The following is a 21,561-nucleotide window of genomic DNA, read 5'->3' on the forward strand; positions in this document are numbered from 1 at the left end:
GAGAGAGATTTTATTATTTTTGTTTCAAAACAAAACAAAACCAAGCCAAGGGAGGGAGAGGAGGCCGCAGCTTGTGGGAAGTCTGTCTTCTCCCCACCCAAGTCCAACTCCTCTCCCTCTCGATGCTGCCGCCCAACTCCGGCGTCGCTCCCAACCCCGCCGCCGCCGGCGGCCCCTCCCCCTCTCGCCCTGGACGGTGGACGCGGATCCGCTCCAGCTGCTCATCCCGCGATCAGATTCGCCTTCCGTCCTCGCGCCGGAAACCCTAGCCGCCGGCAATGGCGATCGGCCGACTGGAGCCACAGGGCCTCAACGGTGGTGCTTGCTATGGTATGGTCCCTCCTCCTCCTCCTCCTCCTCCTTCTTCTTCTCTCCCTCTTTGACCCTCGCCCCGTCTCGTCTCCTCTGTGTAGGTAGGCAGGCGCTATGGAGCAGAGCTTCCTCTGCCCGCCCAGGACGCCATGGATCTTTCTTTGTGCAACTTCTTCCTCCACCACAAGGACAAGCAGCAGCAGCATCCAAGGTCCGCCCCCTCTATCGATTTCCTCTTCTTCCCTCCCCTCCTCTTCCCTTCCCTGATGCATTTCTCTGATGGATGGGATGGGTTGGCTTGGCTTGGTTGCAGGACGGACCCGACGGAGGAGGAGGACGAGGACCCCCTTGATGTCCAGCCCCCACGATGGACCTCCATCTCTTCCCTTGTCTTCATTCATCAACGCCAAGGACGACCCATCAAGCAAGCAAGCAAGCAAGCAAGCAAATGTCAGAGAGGGAGAGTTCCACCATATATATATATGAGAGGACGAAGAATCCCGACTATTGTTGTGGGGGTCGCTTTTCCTTCATTCCCGTGTGCTAGACATTTTGGTGTAATGCACTCGTGGATGAATGGAGGAGCGACCATCACTAACGGTCGAATGTATACACCACATGAGCTTAGAGTTTTCAAGAAAAGACTCGACAAACCGATAGTCAACCCATGATGAATAATAATGATCTAACTTAGGTTTTTTAGTACATATATTTAATTGTAGACGTTTAATATTTGAATTATGAACATAGGAAATGTCGTACTCGGACGACGAAAGTCTCCCAGGGGAGTGCGACTGGTGCCACGACGACCGAGGTCTGTGCGACAGGTTCATTGAGCTGGACGAAGATCGACGCTTCAGCATTAAGCTCGAGGAGACCTTCGACGTTGAAATGGTACGCAACGACGACACGTTTTTTTTCGTAATTAAGCACGACTTCAACTATATATTTCACCGTGTACTTATCATCTTTTACAATTCGACTAGCTTATCCCATGCTATGCAAGACGCTATGTCTTGGAGAGGATGGGTTTTGAAGACCATGAAAATTTCGAAACAAAGAAAATTCACCTAAGGACCCATCATGGTATGGATTTCAAAGTAAAACGGTACAATTCTGAGAGCGTAAACCCATTTTGGTTGCAAAAATTGGGAATCACTTTTCAGTATGTATGGTTTTCATGAGGATATGCTTGTCACCATGGATCTTGGTGATCCTGAAATCGAGCAAAACAATCTGGATATTTGGGTCCTTGTTGATATGCTTCCAATTCTACTGCTATGTGAGTTTCTCAAACATAGTAATTAACTAATTTATATTGTTTATTTCAAAATGTTAACAGCTTATTTTCATTCTTCAAAGAATGTGGGGAAGATGGTAGACAAAACCCACTACACCAATGACTGCGAATTAACTTATCAGGAGAAAAATCATCTGATCGCATTTTATACTGATCTTGAGAATTACAATATCTACATGTTGGAAATATGCCCTAGAGGCAATAATAAAAGGATTATTATTATATTTCCTTGTTCATGATAATTGTCTTTTATTCATGCTATAATTGTGTTATCCGAAAATCATAATACATGTGTGAATACATAGACACCAATATGTCCCTAGTAAACCTCTAGTTGACTAGCTCGTTGATCAACAGATAGTCATGGTTTACTGACTATGGACATTGGATGTCATTGATAACGAGATCACATCATTAGGAGAATGATGTGATGGACAAGACACAATCCTAAGCATAGCACAAGATCGTATAGTTCGTTTGCTAGAGCTTTTCCAATGTCAAGTATCTTTTCCTTATACCATGAGATCGTGTAACTCCCGGATACCGTAGGAGTGTTTTGGGTGTACCAAACGTCACAACGTAACTGGGTGACTATAAAGGTATACTACGGGTATCTCCGAAAGTGTCTGTTGGGTTGACACGGATCGAGACTGGGATTTGTCACTCCGTATGACGGGGAGGTATCTCTGGGCCCACTCGGTAATGCATCATCATAATGAGCTCAAAGTGACCAAGTGTCAGGTCACAGGATCATGCATTACGGTACGAGTAAAGTGACTTGCCGGTAATGAGATTGAACGAGGTATTGGGATACCGATGATCGAATCTCGGGCAAGTAACGTACCGATTGACAAAGGGAATTGTATACGGGGTTGCTTGAATCCTCGACATCGTGGTTCATCCGATGAGATCGTCGAGGAGCATGTGGGAGAAAACATGTGTATCCAGATCCCGCTGTTGGTTATTGGCCGGAGAGCCGTCTCGGTCATGTCTACGTGTCTCCCGAACCCGTAGGGTCTACACACTTAAGGTTCGGTGACGCTAGGGTTGTAGAGATATGAGTATGCAGTAACCCGAAAGTTGTTCGGAGTCCCGGATGAGATCCCGGACGTCACGAGGAGTTCCGGAATGGTCCAGAGGTGAAGAATTATATATAGGAAGTGCAGTTTCGGCCATCGGGATAGTTTCGGGGGTCACCGGTATTGTACCGGGGCCACCGGAAGGGTCCCGGGGGTCCACCGGGTGGGGCCACCTATCCCGGAGGGCCCCATGGGCTGAAGTGGGAGGGGAACCAGCCCCTAGTGGGATGGTGCCCCCCCTTGGCCCCCCATGCGCCTAGGGTTGGGAACCCTAGGGGTGGGGGCGCCACCCTTGCCTTGGGGGGCAAGGCACCCCCTTGGCCGCCGCCCCCCTAGGAGATTGGATCTCCTAGGGCCGGCGCCCCCCTAGGCACCCTATATATTGTTGGGGGGAGGGAGGGCTGCGATACCATGCCCCTGGCGCCTCCCTCTCCCACTCCAACACCTCCTCCTCCTCCGTAGAGCTTGGCGAAGCCCTGCCGGAGTACTGCCTCTCCACCACCACCACGCCGTCGTGTTGCTGCTGGAGCCATCTTCCTCAACCTCTCCCTCCTCCTTGCTGGATCAAGGCGCGGGATATGTCATCCGTTCCGTACGTGTGTTGAACGTGGAGGTGCCATCCGTTCGGCGCTAGGATCTCCGGTGATTTGGATCACGACGAGTACGACTCCCTCAACCCCGTTCTCTTGAATGCTTCCGCTCGCGATCTACAAAGGTATGTAGATGCACTCCGATCACTCATTGCTAGATGAACTCATAGATAGATCTTGGTGAAACCGTAGAATTTTTTTTATTTTCTGCAATGTTCCCCAACAGTGACATCATGAGCTAGGTCTATGCGTAGTTCTCTTTGCATGAGTAGAACACAATTTGTTGTGGGAGTAGATGTTGTCAACCTTCTTGCCACTACTAGTCTTATTTTGCTTCAGCGGTATTGTGGGATGAAGCGGCCCTGACCGACCTTACACGTACGCTTACGTGAGACAGGTTCCACCGACTGACATGCACTAGTTGCATAAGGTGGCTAGCGGGTGTCTGTCTCTCCCACTTTAATTGGAGCGGATTCAACGAAAAGGGTCCTTATGAAGGGTAAATAGAAGTTGACAAATCACGTTGTGGCTTTAACGTAGGTAAGAAAATGTTCTTGCTAGAACCCTATTGCAGCCACGTAAAACTTGCAACAACAATTGGAGGACGTCTAACTTGTTTTTGCAGCAAGTGTTTTGTGATGTGATATGGCCAAAGTTGTGATGAATGATGAATGATATATACGTGATGTATGAGATCATGTTCTTGTAATAGAAATCACGACTTGCATGTCGATGAGTATGACAACCGGCAGGAGCCATAGGAGTTGTCTTTATTTTTTGTATGACCTGCGTGTCATTGAGAAACGCCATGTAAATTACTTTACTTTATTGCTAAACATGTTAGCCATAGTGGTAGAAGTAATAGTTGGCAAGAAACTTCATGGAGACACGATGATGGAGATCATGATGATGGAGATCATGGTGTCATGCCGGTGACAAGATGATCATGGAGCACCAAGATGGAGATCAAAGGATCTATATGATATTGGCCATATCATGTCACTATTATTTGATTGCATGTGATGTTTATCATGTTTTTGCATCTTATTTACTTAGAACGACGGTAGTAAATAAGATGATCCCTCATAATAATTTCAAGAAAGTGTTCCCCCTAACTGTGCGCCGTTGCGACAGCTCGTTGTTTCGAAGCACCACGTGATGATCGTGTGTGATAGATTCCAACGTTCACATACAACGGGTGTAAGACAGATTTACACATGCAAACACTTAGGTTAACTTGACGAGCCTAGCATGTATAGACATGGCCCCGGAACACAAGAGACCGAAAGGTCGAACATGAGTCGTATGAAAGATACGATCAACATGAAGATGTTCACCGATGATGACTAGTCCGTCTCACGTGATGATCGGACACGGCCTAGTTGAGTCGGATCATGTTTCACTTAGATGACTAGAGGGATGTCTAATCTGAGTGGGAGTTCATTAAATAATTTGATTAGATGAACTTAATTATCATGAACTTAGTCTAAAAATCTTTGCATAAATGTCTTGCAGATCAAATGGCCACGCTCATGTCAACATGAACTTCAACGCATTCCTAGAGAAAACCAAGTTGAAAGATGATGGCAGCCACTATTCGGACTGGGTCCGGAACCTGAGGATTATCCTCATAGCTGCCAAGAAAGATTATGTCCTAGAAGCACCGCTAGGTGACGCACCCGTCCCAGAGAACCAAGACGTTATGAATGCTTGGCAGTCACGAGCTGATGATTACTCCCTCGTTCAGTGCGGCATGCTTTACAGCTTAGAACCGGGGCTCCAAAAGCGTTTTGAGAAACATGGAGCATATGAGATGTTCGAAGAGCTGAAAATGGTTTTCCAAGCTCATGCCCGGGTCGACAGATATGAAGTCTCCGACAGGTTCTTCAGCTGTAAGATGGAGGAAAATAGTTCTGTCAGTGAGCACATACTCAAAATGTTTGGGTTGCATAACCGCTTGACTCAGCTGGAAAATAAACTCCCGGAAGAGGCTGTCATTGACAGAATTCTTCAGTCGCTCCCACCTAGCTACAAGAGCTTTGTGATGAACTACAATATGCAGGGGATGGAAAAGACCATTCCTAAAGTATTTGCAATGCTGAAATCAGCAGAGGTAGAAATCAAAAAGGAACATCAAGTGTTGATGGTCAATAAAACCACCAAGTTCAAGAAAGGCAAGGGTAAGAAGAACTTCAAGAAGGACGGTAAGGATGTTGCCGCACCCGGTAAGCCAGTTGCCGGGAAGAAGTCAAAGAATGAACCCAAGCCTGAGACTGAATGCTTTTATTGCAAAGGGAAGGGTCACTGGAAGCGAAACTGCCCCAAATACTTAGCGGACAAGAAGGCCGGCAACACTAAATGTATATGTGATATACATGTAATTGATGTGTACCTTACCAGTGCTCGTAGTAGCTCCTGGGTATTTGATACCGGTGCCGTTGCTCATATTTGTAACTCAAAGCAGGAGCTGCGGAATAAGCGGAGACTGGCGAAGGACGAGGTGACGATGCGCGTCGGGAATGGTTCCAAGGTCGACGTGATCGTCGTCGGCACACTACCTCTACATTTACCTACGGGATTAGTTTTAAACCTCAATAATTGTTATTTAGTGCCAAGTTTGAGTATGAACATTGTATCGGGATCTCGTTTAATACGAGATGGCTACTCATTTAAATCCAAGAATAATGGTTGTTCTATTTATATGAGAGATATGTTTTATGGTCATGCTCCGATGGTCAATGGTTTATTCTTAATGAATCTCGAACGTGATGTTACACATATTCATAGTGTGAATACCAAAAGATGTAAAGTTGATAATGATAGTCCCACATACTTGTGGCACTGCCGCCTTGGTCACATTGGTGTCAAGCACATGAAGAAGCTCCATGCTGATGGACTTTTAGAGTCTCTCGATTATGAGTCATTTGACACATGCGAACCATGCCTCATGGGCAGAATGACCAAGACTCCGTTCTCCGGAACAATGGAGCGAGCAACCAACTTATTGGAAATCATACATACTGATGTTTGCGGTCCAATGAGCGTTGAGGCTCGCGGAGGATATCGTTATGTTCTCACTCTCACTGATGACTTGAGTAGATATGGGTATGTCTACTTGATGAAACACAAGTCTGAGACCTTTGAAAAGTTCAAGGAATTTCAGAATGAGGTAGAGAATCAACATGACCGAAAAATAAAGTTCTTACGATCAGATCGTGGAGGAGAATATTTAAGTCACGAATTTGGCACACACTTAAGGAAATGTGGAATCGTTTCACAACTCACGCCGTCTGGAACACCACAACGTAACGGTGTGTCCGAACGTCGTAATCGCACTCTATTGGATATGGTGCGATCTATGATGTCCCTTACTGATTTACCGCTCTCTTTTTGGGGATACGCTCTAGAGACAGCCACATTCACTTTAAATAGGGCACCGTCTAAATCCGTTGAGACGACACCGTATGAATTATGGTTTGGGAAGAAACCTAAGCTATCGTTTCTAAAAGTTTGGGGATGCGATGCTTATGTCAAGAAACTTCAACCTGAAAAGCTTGAACCCAAGTCGGAAAAATGCGTCTTCATAGGATACCCTAAGGAAACCATTGGGTATACCTTCTACCTTAGATCAGAAGGCAAGATCTTTGTTGCCAAGAACGGATCCTTTCTGGAAAAAGAGTTCCTCTCGAAAGGAGTAAGTGGGAGGAAAGTAGAACTCGATGAAGTACTACCTCTTGAACCGGAAAGTAGTGCAGCTCAGGAAAATGTTCCTGTGGTGCCTACATCCACTGGAGAGGAAATTAATGATGATGATCAAGGTACTTCAAATCAAGTTTCTACAGAACTTCGTAGGTCCACAAGGACACGTTCCACACCAGAGTGGTATGGCAACCTTGTCCTGGAAATCATGTTGTTGGACAACGGTGAACCATCGAACTGTGAAGAAGCGATGGCGGGCCCAGATTCCCACAAATGGCTTGAAGCCATGCAATCCGAGATAGGATCCATGTATGAAAACAAAGTATGGACTTTGACAGACTTGCCCGATGATCGGCGAGCGATAGAAAACAAATGGATCTTTAAGAAGAAGACGGACGCGGATGGTAATGTTACCATCTATAAAGCTCGACTTGTCGCTAAGGGCTATCGGCAAGTTCAAGGGGTTGACTACGATGAGACTTTCTCTCCCGTAGCGAAGCTGAAGTCCATCCGAATCATGTTAGCAATTGCCACATACTATGATTATGAGATATGGCAAATGGACGTCAAAACTGCTTTCCTTAACGGTTATCTTAAGGAAGAACTATATATGATGCAGCCGGAAGGTTTTGTCGAACCTAAGAATGCTAACAAGGTATGCAAGCTCCAACGATCCATTTATGGGCTGGTGCAAGCATCTCGGAGTTGGAACATTCGCTTTGGTGAGATGATCAAAGCGTTTGGGTTTATGCAGACTTATGGAGAAGCCTGCGTTTACAAGAAAGTGAGTGGGAGCTCTGTAGCATTTCTCATATTATATGTAGATGACATACTTTTGATGGGAAATAATATAGAACTTTTGGACATCATTAAGGCCTACCTGAATAAGAGTTTTTCAATGAAGGACCTTGGAGAAGCTGCTAATATATTAGGCATCAAGATCTGTAGAGATAGATCAAGACGCCTCATAGGTCTTTCACAAAGCACATACCTTGATAAGATATTGAAGAAGTTCAATATGGATCAGTCTAAGAAGGGGTTCTTGCCTGTGTTGCAAGGTGTGAAATTGAGCTCAGCTCAATGTCCGACCACGACAAAAGATATAGAAGAGATGAGTGTCATCCCCTATGCCTCAGCCATAGGGTCTATTATGTATGCCATGCTGTGTACCAGACCTGATGTAAACCTTGCCGTAAGTTTGGTAGGAAGGTACCAAAGTAATCCCGACAAGGAACACTTGACAGCGGTCAAGAATATCCTGAAGTACCTGAAAAGGACTAAGGACATGTTTCTCGTTTATGGAGGTGACGAAGTACATGGCAGCCTCGGAGGCAGCACATGAAGCAATTTGGATGAAGGAGTTCATCACCGACCTAGGAGTCATACCCAATGCGTCGGGGCCGATCAAACTCTTCTGTGACAACACTGGAGCTATTGCACTTGCCAAGGAGCCCAGGTTTCACAAGAAGAGAAGGCACATCAAGCGTCGCTTAACTCCATCCGTGAAAATGTTCAAGATGGAGACATAGAAATTTGCAAAGTGCATACGGATCTAAATGTCCCAGATCCATTGACTAAACCTCTTCCGCGAGCAAAACATGATCAACACCAGAACTCTATGGGTGTTCGATTCATCACAATGTAACTAGATTATTGACTCTAGTGCAAGTGGGAGACTGTTGGAAATATGCCCTAGAGGCAATAATAAAAGGATTATTATTATATTTCCTTGTTCATGATAATTGTCTTTTATTCATGCTATAATTGTGTTATCCGGAAATTGTAATACATGTGTGAATACATAGACACCAATATGTCCCTAGTAAGCCTCTAGTTGACTAGCTCATTGATCAACAGATAGTCATGGTTTCCTGACTATGGACATTGGATGTCATTGATAACGAGATCACATCATTAGGAGAATGATGTGATGGACAAGACCCAATCCTAAGCATAGAACAAGATCGTATAGTTCGTTTGCTAGAGCTTTTCCAATGTCAAGTATCTTTTCCTTAGACCATGAGATCGTGTAACTCCCGGATACCGTAGGAGTGCTTTGGGTGTACCAAACGCCACAATGTAACTGGGTGACTATAAAGGTATACTACGGGTATCTCCGAAAGTGTCTGTTGGGTTGACACGGATCGAGACTGGGATTTGTCACTCCGTATGACGGAGAGGTATCTCTGGGCCCACTCGGTAATGCACATAATGAGCTCAAAGTGACCAAGTGTCTGGTCACAGGATCATGCATTACGGTACGAGTAAAGTGACTTGCTGGTCACGAGATTGAACGAGGTATTGGGATACCGACGATCGAATCTTGGGCAAGTAACGTACCGATTGACAAAGGGAATTGTATACGGGGTTGCTTGAATCCTCGACATCGCGGTTCATCCGATGAGATCATCGAGGAGCATGTGGGAGCCAACATGGGTATCCAGATCCCGCTGTTGGTTATTGGCCGGAGAGCCGTCTCGGTCATGTCTACGTGTCTCCCGAACCCGTAGGGTCTACACACTTAAGGTTCAGTGACGCTAGGGTTGTAGAGATATGAGTATGCAGTAACCCGAAAGTTGTTCGGAGTCCCGGATGAGATCTCAGACGTCACGAGGAATTCCGGAATGGTACGGAGGTGAAGAATTATATATAGGAAGTGCAGTTTCGGCCATCGGGAGAGTTTCGGGGGTCACCGGTATTGTACCGGGGCCACCGGAAGGGTCCCGGGGGTCCACCGGGTGGGTCCACCTATCCCGGAGGGCCCCATGGGCTAAAGTGGGAGGGGAACCAGCCCCTAGTGGGCTGGTGCCCCCCCTTGGCCCCCCATGCGCCTAGGGTTGGGAACGCTAGGGGTGGGGGCGCCACCCTTGCCTTGGGGGGCAAGGCACCCCCTTGGCCGCCGCCCCCCTAGGAGATTGGATCTCCTAGGGCCGGCGCCCCCCCTAGGCACCCTATATATTGTGGGGGGGGGGGAGGGAGGGCTGCGAAACCATGCCCCTGGCGCCTCCCTCTCCCACTCCAACACCTCCTCCTCCTCCGTAGAGCTTGGCGAAGCCCTGCCGGAGTACTGCCTCTCCACCACCACCACGCCGTCGTGTTGCTACTGGAGCCATCTTCCTCAACCTCTCCCTCCTCCTTGCTGGATCAAGGCGCGGGAGACGTCATCCGTTCCGTACATGTGTTGAACGCGGAGGTGCCATCCGTTCGGCGCTAGGATCTCCTGTGATTTGGATCACGACGAGTACGACTCCCTCAACCCCGTTCTCTTGAACGCTTCCGCTCGCGATCTATAAAGGTATGTAGATGCACTCCGATCACTCGTTGCTAGATGAACTCATAGATAGATCTTGGTGAAACCGTAGAATTTTTTTTATTTTCTGCAACTTTCCCCAACACTACAATCAAACTCCTCAACATTATGGTCAATACGTGCCACTAGTGCACGTGTTGAATAACAGTAACTTCCATGGAGATACCCTGGTAAGATTTTTTACTATTACGACATCCTTGCATCTTTTGCATACTTCTAAAACTGGTACATCATTGCTAACTACGAAGTTATTACTATGTTTTTCAACAGATAATCCCGAATGATTGTGTGCCTCATCTGATGTATGAGCATGGTCGCCTTGATGTTTTGAACATACGGCCAGGTCATCCTACGAATCTCAACTGTCCATACCGGATTTCTAAAAAAAGTGGAGACATGAAAATCAAAGAATGAAAAAAAAATGTATGGACAGTCGTAAGGAAGTTCTTGGAAGCAAATGGAAGCGAAGCGCAAAAATTGGAGACAGGATGATCTCCATTCTCCATAACGGAGAGTCAGGGTCTATATTATTTTATGCTATTTTACCTTAAAGAGGGTATTTAGGTCCTACCTAATACTGATGATCATGTGCCTAGAACTATTAAGTAGGGTTGGTTCGATGACTATCAGGATGATGATCGTATGAGTTGTTATTAATAACGAGTAGAAGTTGTATGATGATGATTAGTTGGACTTATTATTACGATGATGCATGATGCGGGCATGAAGAGTGAAGGCAACAAGCATAAGGTGCATGTCGAAAGTAGTATTAATCCAAACTGGACCACATGTTGCCTTCACTTTAATCTAAGCCATGTTTAGGCATAGCAGTAGCGTTGGTAAACCAAGCACGGAAATAAAAGAGGACACTTCTCTCTGTTAGCTAGGTTACACACCCTAAATTACACCCTAAACCACCCCCTTTTAAAAAACAAAAACCTCAGCTCCTGCCAGCTGTTGACGCGTGGATGCCTTTTGGTACCGGTTGGTGCCACCAACCGGGACTAAAGGCCCTCCTGCCTGGGCTAGCCGTAGCGGCCACGTGGAGGCCCATTTGTCCCGGTTCATTTAAGAACCGGGACTAAAGGCCTAGGGCATTAGTAACGACCTTTTAGTCCCGGTTTCAAAACCGGGACAGAAGGCCCTTATGAACCGGGACAAATGGCCTTTTTTCTACTAGTGTCAGTAGCATGTTGGTTGAGATTCAGTAGTCTGTACTCTACCCTTGGGGTCCTTCCGAGAGGAAATGGCATTAATGTGTCTGTGAGAACATGAACATCTTCTCTCAGACTGCTATGCTATGATGGTGCTGTTAGAAAATGTGTATCCCGTCCCCTGTTACAAACTGCTTTACATATGCACAATTTTAATTTGTGTGTTCTGAAAACCCGAATTGACGTCGGTAAACAACTGAAATACTCGCTCCGGTGGTTGTGCTCACTGCTCGCGTATGCGGAGGAGCCGCTGGAGGTGACCAGATGGATGATCGTGACGTTGTTCCTGGTGTCGGCCGCGGCGGTGCCACCCCAGCCACCCTTGATGCCTCGGTGAAGCTGCATTCTTGTTGCTGACTTGCCTAGTACTGTTGGTCCCTAGACCGCTTGCATGAGAGCTTTGTTATTCTGGCTTGTGATTATCTTCCAATCCAACAGGAAAAAAGGGGTAGAAGAACAGTTTTTGGCTTGTGATAATGCGATCATCACGTAGCATAACTATCCTTTCTTTAAGAGATCAAGACCATGCCTGCAATATTGGTCACTTGTCAGTATCCTGCACTAACCAACAAAGCAGAGCAAACGAGAAACAAGATTGAAACTAGACAGCTACCATCGTACTCATGGGCCGAATTGAGCCCACCAAATTGAGCTATCATTGTACTCATTTTGTGGATTAATTTGTGTGTTCCATTCACCGACTTGAGCACAAATTAAACACCCACCCACCCAGTTCATTGCGGGCATTCGACGGAGACTAATTACAAGTTGAAATTAAAAAGCGAATGATTCAAAGAAATAAAAGAAAAAAGAACCGACTGACCCGGTCGGCCGGCAGATTGTTTCATTGGCCTGAGACTCTTAACAAATTCAAGTCAACTGTTGCAAAGAATCACTGCTTATCTACTAGCTGCATGTTGTCGACAGCAATAGTCGAGCTGTCAAATGATTTAAATATATGCTTACACAAGAAGACAAGACATTTGTTATATGAAGATGCTTAGCTTACAAATTGGCATATATGTATGGCAACTTGCCCGTCGAGATGACATCTAGCTACCAGTTGGTGATATTATTTGAAAACCTGTTTTTTTTATTAATATATTCTGTAGATGCTTAGCTCATCAAGCTTGCACATACTGACACACTTGAAATTAAACTGTAGATGACCGTATTTAATTCATTTGATAGCTAGATCGGCACGCGGATTAATTGAGCTCATTATATTTGGTAGTAGATGTAATGTCTATCTTAGCTGGCCAACCCTTTTGTCATGCGCTGTTTATAAGGAATTTAAGTTTGGATTGTCAAGGCAGCAGGCCGATGTTTTTGTATCATATGAGCGGTGGTCTGCGTGTGGATTTATTTTCGCCTTCCATACGTGAAATTAGGTTAGCACAGATAATCAAATAACCATTTGTCTGTAAGAACAACTTCTGCATTCTATTGATCAAAATGCATATTCAGTGGTACAGGCAAATTCTACACAATTTAGAACAAGCATGCTTGTCATTTACAACACGTAGATGCACGATCCATGAGTTAGTTGATTTGAATCATTAGCGAACTACTTGAGGAATTGCTGGATCAATGGATGTTTGACATCCACATCCACTAGCAAAAGCTAGGTATTAAAAAAAGTGTTTTGTAACAGCAATTGATCATTCCTTATTTTTTTAGAAGGTCCTATGGTGGGTATGAAGCCGGCCCATCCGAACTTTTGGGGAACATGGGGCAGATGGTATCACCACGACACTGGTAAACTCTGCATCCAGGCCATTAAAATAACTTAATTGATTGAAGAAGAGCATCTCCAGTGCCACAACAGCACGTCGGCAGCGATGATTTGCCTGACAGCAGAAGGGAGAGGTTAATTGTGGCTGTTTCCGATGTCTCACAGGATGTCGATGACTGCCATAGGGTGCGAGCGGGAGTAACGGCATGCTCTCGAAGCGACATCATGCATGCGGCACTCCCTTTAGGGAGGAGCACACATTTCAGGGTGTGTTGTATTTGGGTTTCTGTTTCCTGGATTTTTCTGGTTTCTTTCATTGTTCACAGTTTTGTGAACACTTCTTTTAGGTTATGGGCAAATGTCACTGTACAGTTGTTCTCAATATTAGTTCACGGATATGTCCATGCATGCAATATAAGAATATGGTAAAAGATTTGAATAACCAACTCAATATCTCAAATACACATAGGGTGCTCAGGGTTGAGCCTAAGTGATCACTTGGATTCAATTTGTCATGAACTACATCGTAAATTTACACACAAATAGTTCCTTCCACATGTTTCTTTACGATGTTCCCCTTGATGAATCCGATCAGACAAAGAAGCACCTCATATCATGTTGTGGTGTCGTTCACTGTATCACTGGCGTCGGAATTGGTATTCTCATTGCTAGCACTTTGGTCTTTCCTATGGTAGAAGACTGACATTGTTGCATAGACTGCAATGTAGGCCAGCACTGGGATGATGAGAAGGATGACGTTTCTGGAGGTTTCCCACTTTCTATTACTGCCTGCTGCATAGGCCACAAGGAGGCTAAACATATCCAGTAGAATGGCCGTATGCATCGGCCAAAGTGGCAGATTGTGATTGTGAAATGTCGTCAATGGAAGCAGCATGACGACTACCACGATCGAGGCCATGAAGGAAGTGGAGTTGCTGTAGAAGAAAGCATGGTACCGGTGCTTGTTAATGTCATGGAGGATGGGGTTGCCAGCAGAGTGTCCATTGTCGTTGTCTTGCCACAGGCCGCCTGGTGGTTTTAAACCAGTCTGGTATGTCATACTTGCAGCCAGGATTCCTAGCAACATCAAGTATTCAAGCATATATTTCTCTTTGTTGCTGTTATCATCTGCTTCTCCATCTTCACCTTGTCTGAGTTGCCTGTCTGGTAGATCAGCTTGCGGTGAGTCAGCTTGGTTATGACGGATGATCCAGAAAATTGCTACCTGTGAGGCTATGAAGGCTAACACTGCACCAACCAAGGTTAATACATAGAGGGAGGTCTTGAGATGGCGCGAGCTTCCAGCAGCATATGCACCCATAAGGCCAAACATGCCAACAACCATGCACACATAGAGCGCATAACAACGTATCCCTGGCCTATATAGCTTCGGATTTACGAGAAGAAGGATTAGGGTTACGGATGCCATGAAGCTCAATGAGTTGCAGTAGAAGAATGCTTCGTAACGTCGAGGGTAATTGTCGAGGAGTACCGGGAAGCCCGAACGACGTCCGAGCCCCTCATCATCTGATGACCAGAAGCCACCAGGTGGGGTGAGACCTGCCTGGTACGTGAGAGTAGCAGCCAAGATGGCAGCCAGAAGTAGCAACTTGCGCTTGCTATCCAAATCTTTCACTGCGGCATCATCCGCCGGCTCAGGATCATGGTCTCTTATGGTGATATGGACGATGACGTAGACGAGGACAAGCCCCGCCAAGGCAACAATGTAGATGGATGTCTTTACATCCCTGGTGCTCCCAGCGCCATAGGCAGTGATGAGGCCGAAAAGGTCCAGCACCAGAGCTGCTTCAAGTGTGTGTCGCTTGAGCAAAAACCTGCTCTGGAGCATCATGATGACGACCAAGGATGTGACGAAAGTTGCCGAATTACTGTAGAAGAACACTCTATAACGAGTTGGATGTGTTAGTTGGAGCACTGGATGGCCTATCTTATGCCCATCATGATCGTCTTCCCAGAGGCCGCCTGGTGGATCAAGTCCAGCTTGGTAGGTGATGGTCACAACAAGAGTAGCAAGAAGCATAACAAGATAGCGAGTGTTTTCTTCGTGTAGGATGTCCCTGCGTCTGCTGGTGCCTGCATGCATTTTTCGATCAGAAAAGTCAACTAATTAACTAACAAATAGATAAACAAAAATAATATAAATAATAGATTCTAAAAACTCATTGTTACATTGTTTGAATGTGATCGCACAATATACACATGAAAATTTCACTTTAGATGTAGTTAGACCATATCTGGGTAATCTATATTACCATTTGATTATGTGCTTATACTATTTTTAAGATAGCACTAAATGAACTATCTAACAAAATTTCAAGTGAGCTCCTAGTTTTGGCATATTTTGAAGCGGAATAGCTTCACACATGATATTTTCTGGACGGCATGTATACGATGGTAGGATCTCAAGTTCCTTATTTCCGGAGAAATTTAAAATAACATTGATTAGCTAGTGTCGTGCATGCGTCGGCCGTAAAAATCTGGGCTGTGGTACTTTGGTATTTGTACACAAAGAAGTATGTGACATGCCACCAGACAGACAGTGTCTATAATACATACATATTGTTAGATACTTTTATGTGAGAATATAGATACTTTAGTTTATGCTAGATATTCCCTAAATTGTATGAAATACACGTGGGTACAACTACAGACGACAGTGGTAAAAGGACTTCTATGCACATAGTTCTATTAAATTTTATAAATACTCCCTCCATACACGAATATAAGAGTGTTTAGATTACTATTTTAGTAATCTAAACGCTCTTATATTAGTTTATAGATGGAGTAGAAATTAATGCCAAAAGAAAATTGTGTTAAGAGATCGTGCATCTCCATATCGAAGTGCTCGCATGCCAATACCCAAAACATGAAAACGGTAAGCATTTGTAAATGGAGTAACATATGGTTGGGTAGCTAGGCATACCTCGAGGAATGCTGACATGCTTCTTGAACCATGCTAAGACAGAACTATGCACATCCGCACATCGTTTCCAACCAATGGTGTAAGTAATCAACAGCTGGAGGCATACGCAGACAGGAACCGCAATGGTGAGGGTAAGGACAAATATGGTGTTGTCAGCCTCCCTGCAGCTCCCAGCAGCATATGCCCCCATGAGGCCTAGTAGAGCGACGGCGATCAACCCATAGAGTGCCACGAACCGCACGGAAATGGTCTTGCTCAGCTTCTTCTCCAGGAGCAACACAATGATGAGCAGGGATGCAACAAACGAGGTGGTGTTGCAAATGAAGAAAGCACGGAATCTCCCACGTGCTTGTAACACTGGATCACTCGGATGGTGGCCGTCCTGGGTGCTACTCCAGAACCCACCAGGCGGGCTAAGCCCGGCCACGTATGTGATGGTGACCACGAAGGTTGCGAGTAGCATCAACAAGTCGATCTTCTCTTTGTCATGCTTCCTGGAGGGTGAGCTGGATTGGGCACCACTACCATTAGCATTGGCGGGGATGCGGATGGAGTTGGCTTGGATTTGATTCTCAACACCATTGGTGGGGATGTGGATGGAGTCGGGTTGGATTTCATTCTCAACCCCATTGGTGAGGATGGGGATGGAGGTGGGGTCAGAGTTGATTTCATTATCAAAACCAATGGGGCGTATGCGGTTGGAGTCGGATTGGATTTCATTACCATCATCATTGGTGAGGATGGGAATGAGGTCAGAGATGATTTCATTATTGTAACCATTGACGGGAATGGGGTCGGAGCGGGAATTATCATCACCATTGTTGCTGGCCCTGTTCCTGGCCATAAGCCAGAGGTATGAGAAGAAGACAGCGAGGATGACGTATACCAGAAAGGAGAAGGCCACCCCCGAGTAGACGGTGGTGAATGTATCCCGGCTACTCCCAGCGCCGTAGGCCCCCATGAGGCCAAGTAGGTCGAGCGCCATCACCGCCCGCAACACCACTGTCCAGGATGTGCTTTTCCTAGGCAGGATGATGAGGATGAGGGAGATGACGAGTGATGTCGCCAGCGCGGTGGCGTTGCAGTAGTAGAAGGCGAGATACCGGCGGTAGTGCGTATCCCGGAGGATCGGGTCGCCCACGATGTAACCCCCTGAGCCATCCTGTTGCCAGGATCCCCCTGGCAGGTTCAGCCCTGCGACGTAGGTCACCGTCGCAACCAGAGTCGCCAGCAGCAGGAGCTGTTCCTTGAACTCGTACAGTTTTGGGTCGGCGCCTGCAGAGCTGCCATTACCACTGCCCTGGCTCTGGCTCTCCAGACGCTCAGTGGATGATGCTTCTGTAGCTACCTCGTTAATGGGTATGGAGGCCATTTGCTACTTTGCCATCGAACTGATAAGCTCTGGCTTCAATTTATATCATCCAGCAACTAACTTATATATTACCAAGTCTAGGGTCAGTGCACGATATTGCTAGTTGGAACTGAGGGCCCGCCCACATGTCCACTTGGAATCGGTTCCATTCCTATAGTTTGTTTGGCCAGACAAGACTAGCTAGGTCGCTTGCCCGGTGGTCAATTTAAGACCTATCCTCTTGCTTAGTTGTAGTTTGTCCACGCTTGGTGGTCAATTTTATATCTTCTTGCTTAGTAAAATAGTTTGTGTGGTGACACACGTCAGAATTATTGTGACCATATCATTGCTGAATAGTTAATGACGAGCCGATATTTGTTAACGAGACTGTACGAAGGCTCTCAGGCCATGACTATGGATGTTCCTCCTCATGCAGTAGATTGACAAACTACACCAAGGGAAAAAAATTCCCGCCACAGCCAGTCATCCCTGCCATAGGCGTCAGGACCACCCCGCTCGTGATTTTGTGTCTTGCCTGCCAATTTTGTATAGTTATTTTGGCTACGACCAGTAACTCTATAGGTTAGACCTGGGAATATGTGTTCGACTCAAAAACCAAACCTAGCATATTCAGCTAAGTCCAACCTCAACCCTAGCACATATTCGACACCAGTTCGAGCAAGACAAAACTCGGCCGATGACTTTCAATCTGATTCGCTTGATACATAATTAAACACAGTCAACTAAATCCAACTTGCATTAGAAATGCACAACCACCTTATATGTATTCTTTTTGTCCTTGAATTATTCTACTAGCGTGCTCCAATCAATCATGCCCCAACCACTGCATTTTAGAAAATCGTTTTCCATCCCACAATTTGCTATACACATTATAGGGTTCATTAGACCTGCTGCCGTGTTGCTCAAATCACTGGAATGATGCACCAGGAGTTGACAGGGCAAGAGATTCATCTTACATACTCCATTGTGCCTTGTTTGTGTTTTTTTTACTTATTTTGGTTAATGCCGTAGATATCATGTGTTTATTTCACTGTTTTTTTTCTCCTGCGCAAATAGTAAACTGAATGAATTACAAGTGTTTTACTATTCCTTATAAAGCATAGGGACAGCTCCTGACACATTGGTTAAAATTTTGAGAATAAAACGTTTTCAACCTTTTTGGCCAATGAGCTTGGGCTAGCACTTCAAATTTATAGAAGATTCCTTTAATATTTTAACTACATATTCAATCCCAAAGAAATGAGTAGCACAGGAAACAGCTAGCATGTGAGGGTGAGGGATATGCATCCAAGTAAATAAGACATGTACCTGCTATTGATTTAGTCCTCAGATCCAAGTAAACCGATGAACACAAGAAAGCTGTCAATCTTATCTGCGAAAACATATGACATATCATTACCAAATCGTCAGCTTGTCGCAAGAAGAAAGCTCAAGCACCTACAAAAAAATGTTTTCTGGTTCCTCTACTTTCTGAAACAGATGAAACGAGTTAACCAACTCATAAACCCAAGCTGGCACAAACAAGCGACCACTGCCATGATAAGCAACTCATAACCAAGTTGCAGAAGTCTCTGCTCTGTGTGTCGAAACAAAGAACTTTTTTCAGAAAAAACTGGCAGGGCAGCAGGCCATGTTTGCGCGGAACAGAATGTGCTGGGGTACATCCAGAGATCCTGCAGGTGAAGGTGCCAGTCTCCTTTGAACACGAAATAAAAATCCTACAACAGATCATGCTCGTTACCCAGCCCTCGTGCACACCAGAGTTTCACAAAACATTTGGCTGCTGTATTACCAACTCCATGCATTAGGATGAAGCGCCATTCAGTCAGGATGGAGCACAAATTAACAATTTTTGGACTAAAAAAATTCATGGTATAATAGATATTTAAGCAAAATATTTCCTTCTTTTATTCTGAACATTTTAAAAAACCATGATATTAAAATTAAGCGAAATAAATCTGATATTTATCTTGAAAATCTCCTCCTTTTTTGCTGAACATTTTGAACACTAGCACTTCAAACAATCCGTCAGTTCATACGCATATTCAGCGGAAGAGAAGAGAATTAGTGTTCAGTTCGATTCTAAGAGAACTAAGCGTTTTGTCTGCAGCAGCTGGCCTATTTGTCAAAGTAAAGACCTGCGACCTCTGAATGCATATGCATTTCCGTGACGAAATCGAATCTAAGATCGAGCATGGTAGGGTTTGATCGGATCTAAGATCGAGCACACACGCTGACTTACCTCCGAACGGAGCGCGACGGCGATGGAGGAATCTCATCGGAGTAACGCGTCGGTGGCGAGGAAGCCTCCGCCGCCGCTGCCGGCGACCTCCACCTCTCGGCCATTTCTCTTCTCCACGCTGCTGTTGTTCTTCAGTCGTGAAGCCCTGACAACTGGGCCTATTTCCCAGTTCTTGTGGGCAAGTTTAAAGCCTAAGGTCTCTCGAAAAAAAAAGAACCTAGATACTGGGCCAGTTCACGGCCCAAAATAGTTAACAAACAGGCATTGCCCTTTAAATTTCTTAGATACGTTGTCCCTATTGCTAAAAAAAAACCGTTGTCTCTATTGCTCCAAAAAAAAAAAAGATACGTTATCTCTATTTGAAGCAAAATTCGTAGACAACAGAATCCTGTTTAGAAGATACGGTTGTCTAAAAAAAATCTTAGCTGCTCGTTTTGGGAGTTCTATTTAGAGCATCTTCAACAGATGTAAAATTTAGTACCCTAAAAATGCATTTAGACGAGGAAAAAACTTTTTGGGCAGCAACATTTTTATTTTTTACTTTGCTTTTTCACATGCCTTAAATTTGGCATTCTTCATCTACCACACAAATTTCAGAATACCAAATTAAATTATATTAAACTCATGTCAAATTAATCTGAAACAATAGAAAATTATTACACACTCAGTCCACAACATCAAATTCAACACAAATTGTTCATCAAAGATAACATAAACTTCATCACACTCATGAAAACATAGAGGTAGACCTAATTGTTTTGTTGGTCATTATGCATACATCGCTCCTTGGTGAGATCTTGCTGAAGATTTTCATGATCATCCACATCTCAAATTTGATGATTAGCTTGAAGAAAAATCGGATGCAATCTTCCCTTCTAATTGGATGCGCCGCCCTTCCCATGAATTCATAGTAGGAGTGAACCAAATTCTTGGCCTCGCTCATACTCAATGATCATATTGTGCAAGATCGGAGCGACAGTCATGGTGTATCAAAGGATTTCTTGATCCCAAAATGGAGCCAGTCCTCACACGTCGATAGAAAATTGGGCTTGCAAAATCCCAAATGCCCACTCCACATCATTCCTAGCATCTGATTGAGCATTATGTAATTGAAGTTGTTTCTTATCTTGGGGGCTTGGAAGGCTTCACAAAGGTTTTCTACTTTGGATATATCCCGTCCGTTAGGTAATAGCACATGTTGTTTGTGTGGCCATTTGCTTGTAACTCCACCCGTGGTGATTCTCGATTGGCTAACCGTGCAAAAGAGTGTGGTCGGTGGGGCACATTGATGTCACATGCCAAAATCACAGGGCAGTTCACATGGCCATGTCACGCGCAGGGCAGTTCTTCCACCTCCAGTGCATGCAATCAGTTGAGTCGAGCATACATGAAAACCCAAGATGCTTTGTTCATGTCTAGAAGCATGTGAGTGTCCTGAGCATTGGGTGCTCTGAAAATACTCTAGACCAAACACTTCAACAATCACCATTCAAATTCTTTCACACACTGATTGGAAGTGCTATCACCCATTGCATGGTCATCAATCAAATTTGCAGAAAATACCATATGCCATTATGCGGACGAAGTTACCTTTTGGATGGTGATATGTACAAGATCTCCGATACAATTTCTCTGCAAGAAGAATCGATCATGATATTGGACAGAGTTGGCAATGTGGAGGAACAAATCCAGAGCCATTTGAGACTGGCGTTAAAAGTATCGCTCTAGATACATCAGATTTGAACAGAAATAATCCATCATGAG

At 45.0% G+C, this 21,561-nt stretch overlaps 1 protein-coding gene across 1 annotated transcript; it reads right to left on the minus strand.

Annotated features, from left to right (window-relative positions):
• Positions 1–13,794: 13,794 nt before the first annotated feature.
• LOC123152840 (uncharacterized) lies at positions 13,795–17,555 on the minus strand. Its single transcript, XM_044572254.1, has 2 exons — positions 16,184–17,555; positions 13,795–15,333 (listed from the first exon to the last, which is right to left on the minus strand). The coding sequence occupies exons 1-2, from the start codon at positions 17,553–17,555 to the stop codon at positions 13,853–13,855; spliced, it is 2,853 nt and encodes a 950-aa protein (XP_044428189.1). The 3' UTR covers positions 13,795–13,852.
• Between the last annotated feature and the right edge of the window lie 4,006 nt (positions 17,556–21,561).

Source organism: Triticum aestivum, chromosome 7A (genome assembly GCF_018294505.1).
Source record: "Triticum aestivum cultivar Chinese Spring chromosome 7A, IWGSC CS RefSeq v2.1, whole genome shotgun sequence".
Taxonomy (NCBI): domain Eukaryota; kingdom Viridiplantae; phylum Streptophyta; class Magnoliopsida; order Poales; family Poaceae; genus Triticum; species Triticum aestivum.

Bases quoted from the DNA above. Each gene is read 5' to 3' on its own strand.
- LOC123152840 (XM_044572254.1), bottom strand. From the start codon at position 17,555: ATGGCCTCCATACCCATTAACGAGGTAGCTACAGAAGCATCATCCACT. The intron at 15,334-16,183 runs GTATGCCTAGCT...AAATGCATGCAG, and splicing joins GCATGTCAGCATTCCTCGAG to GCACCAGCAGACGCAGGGAC.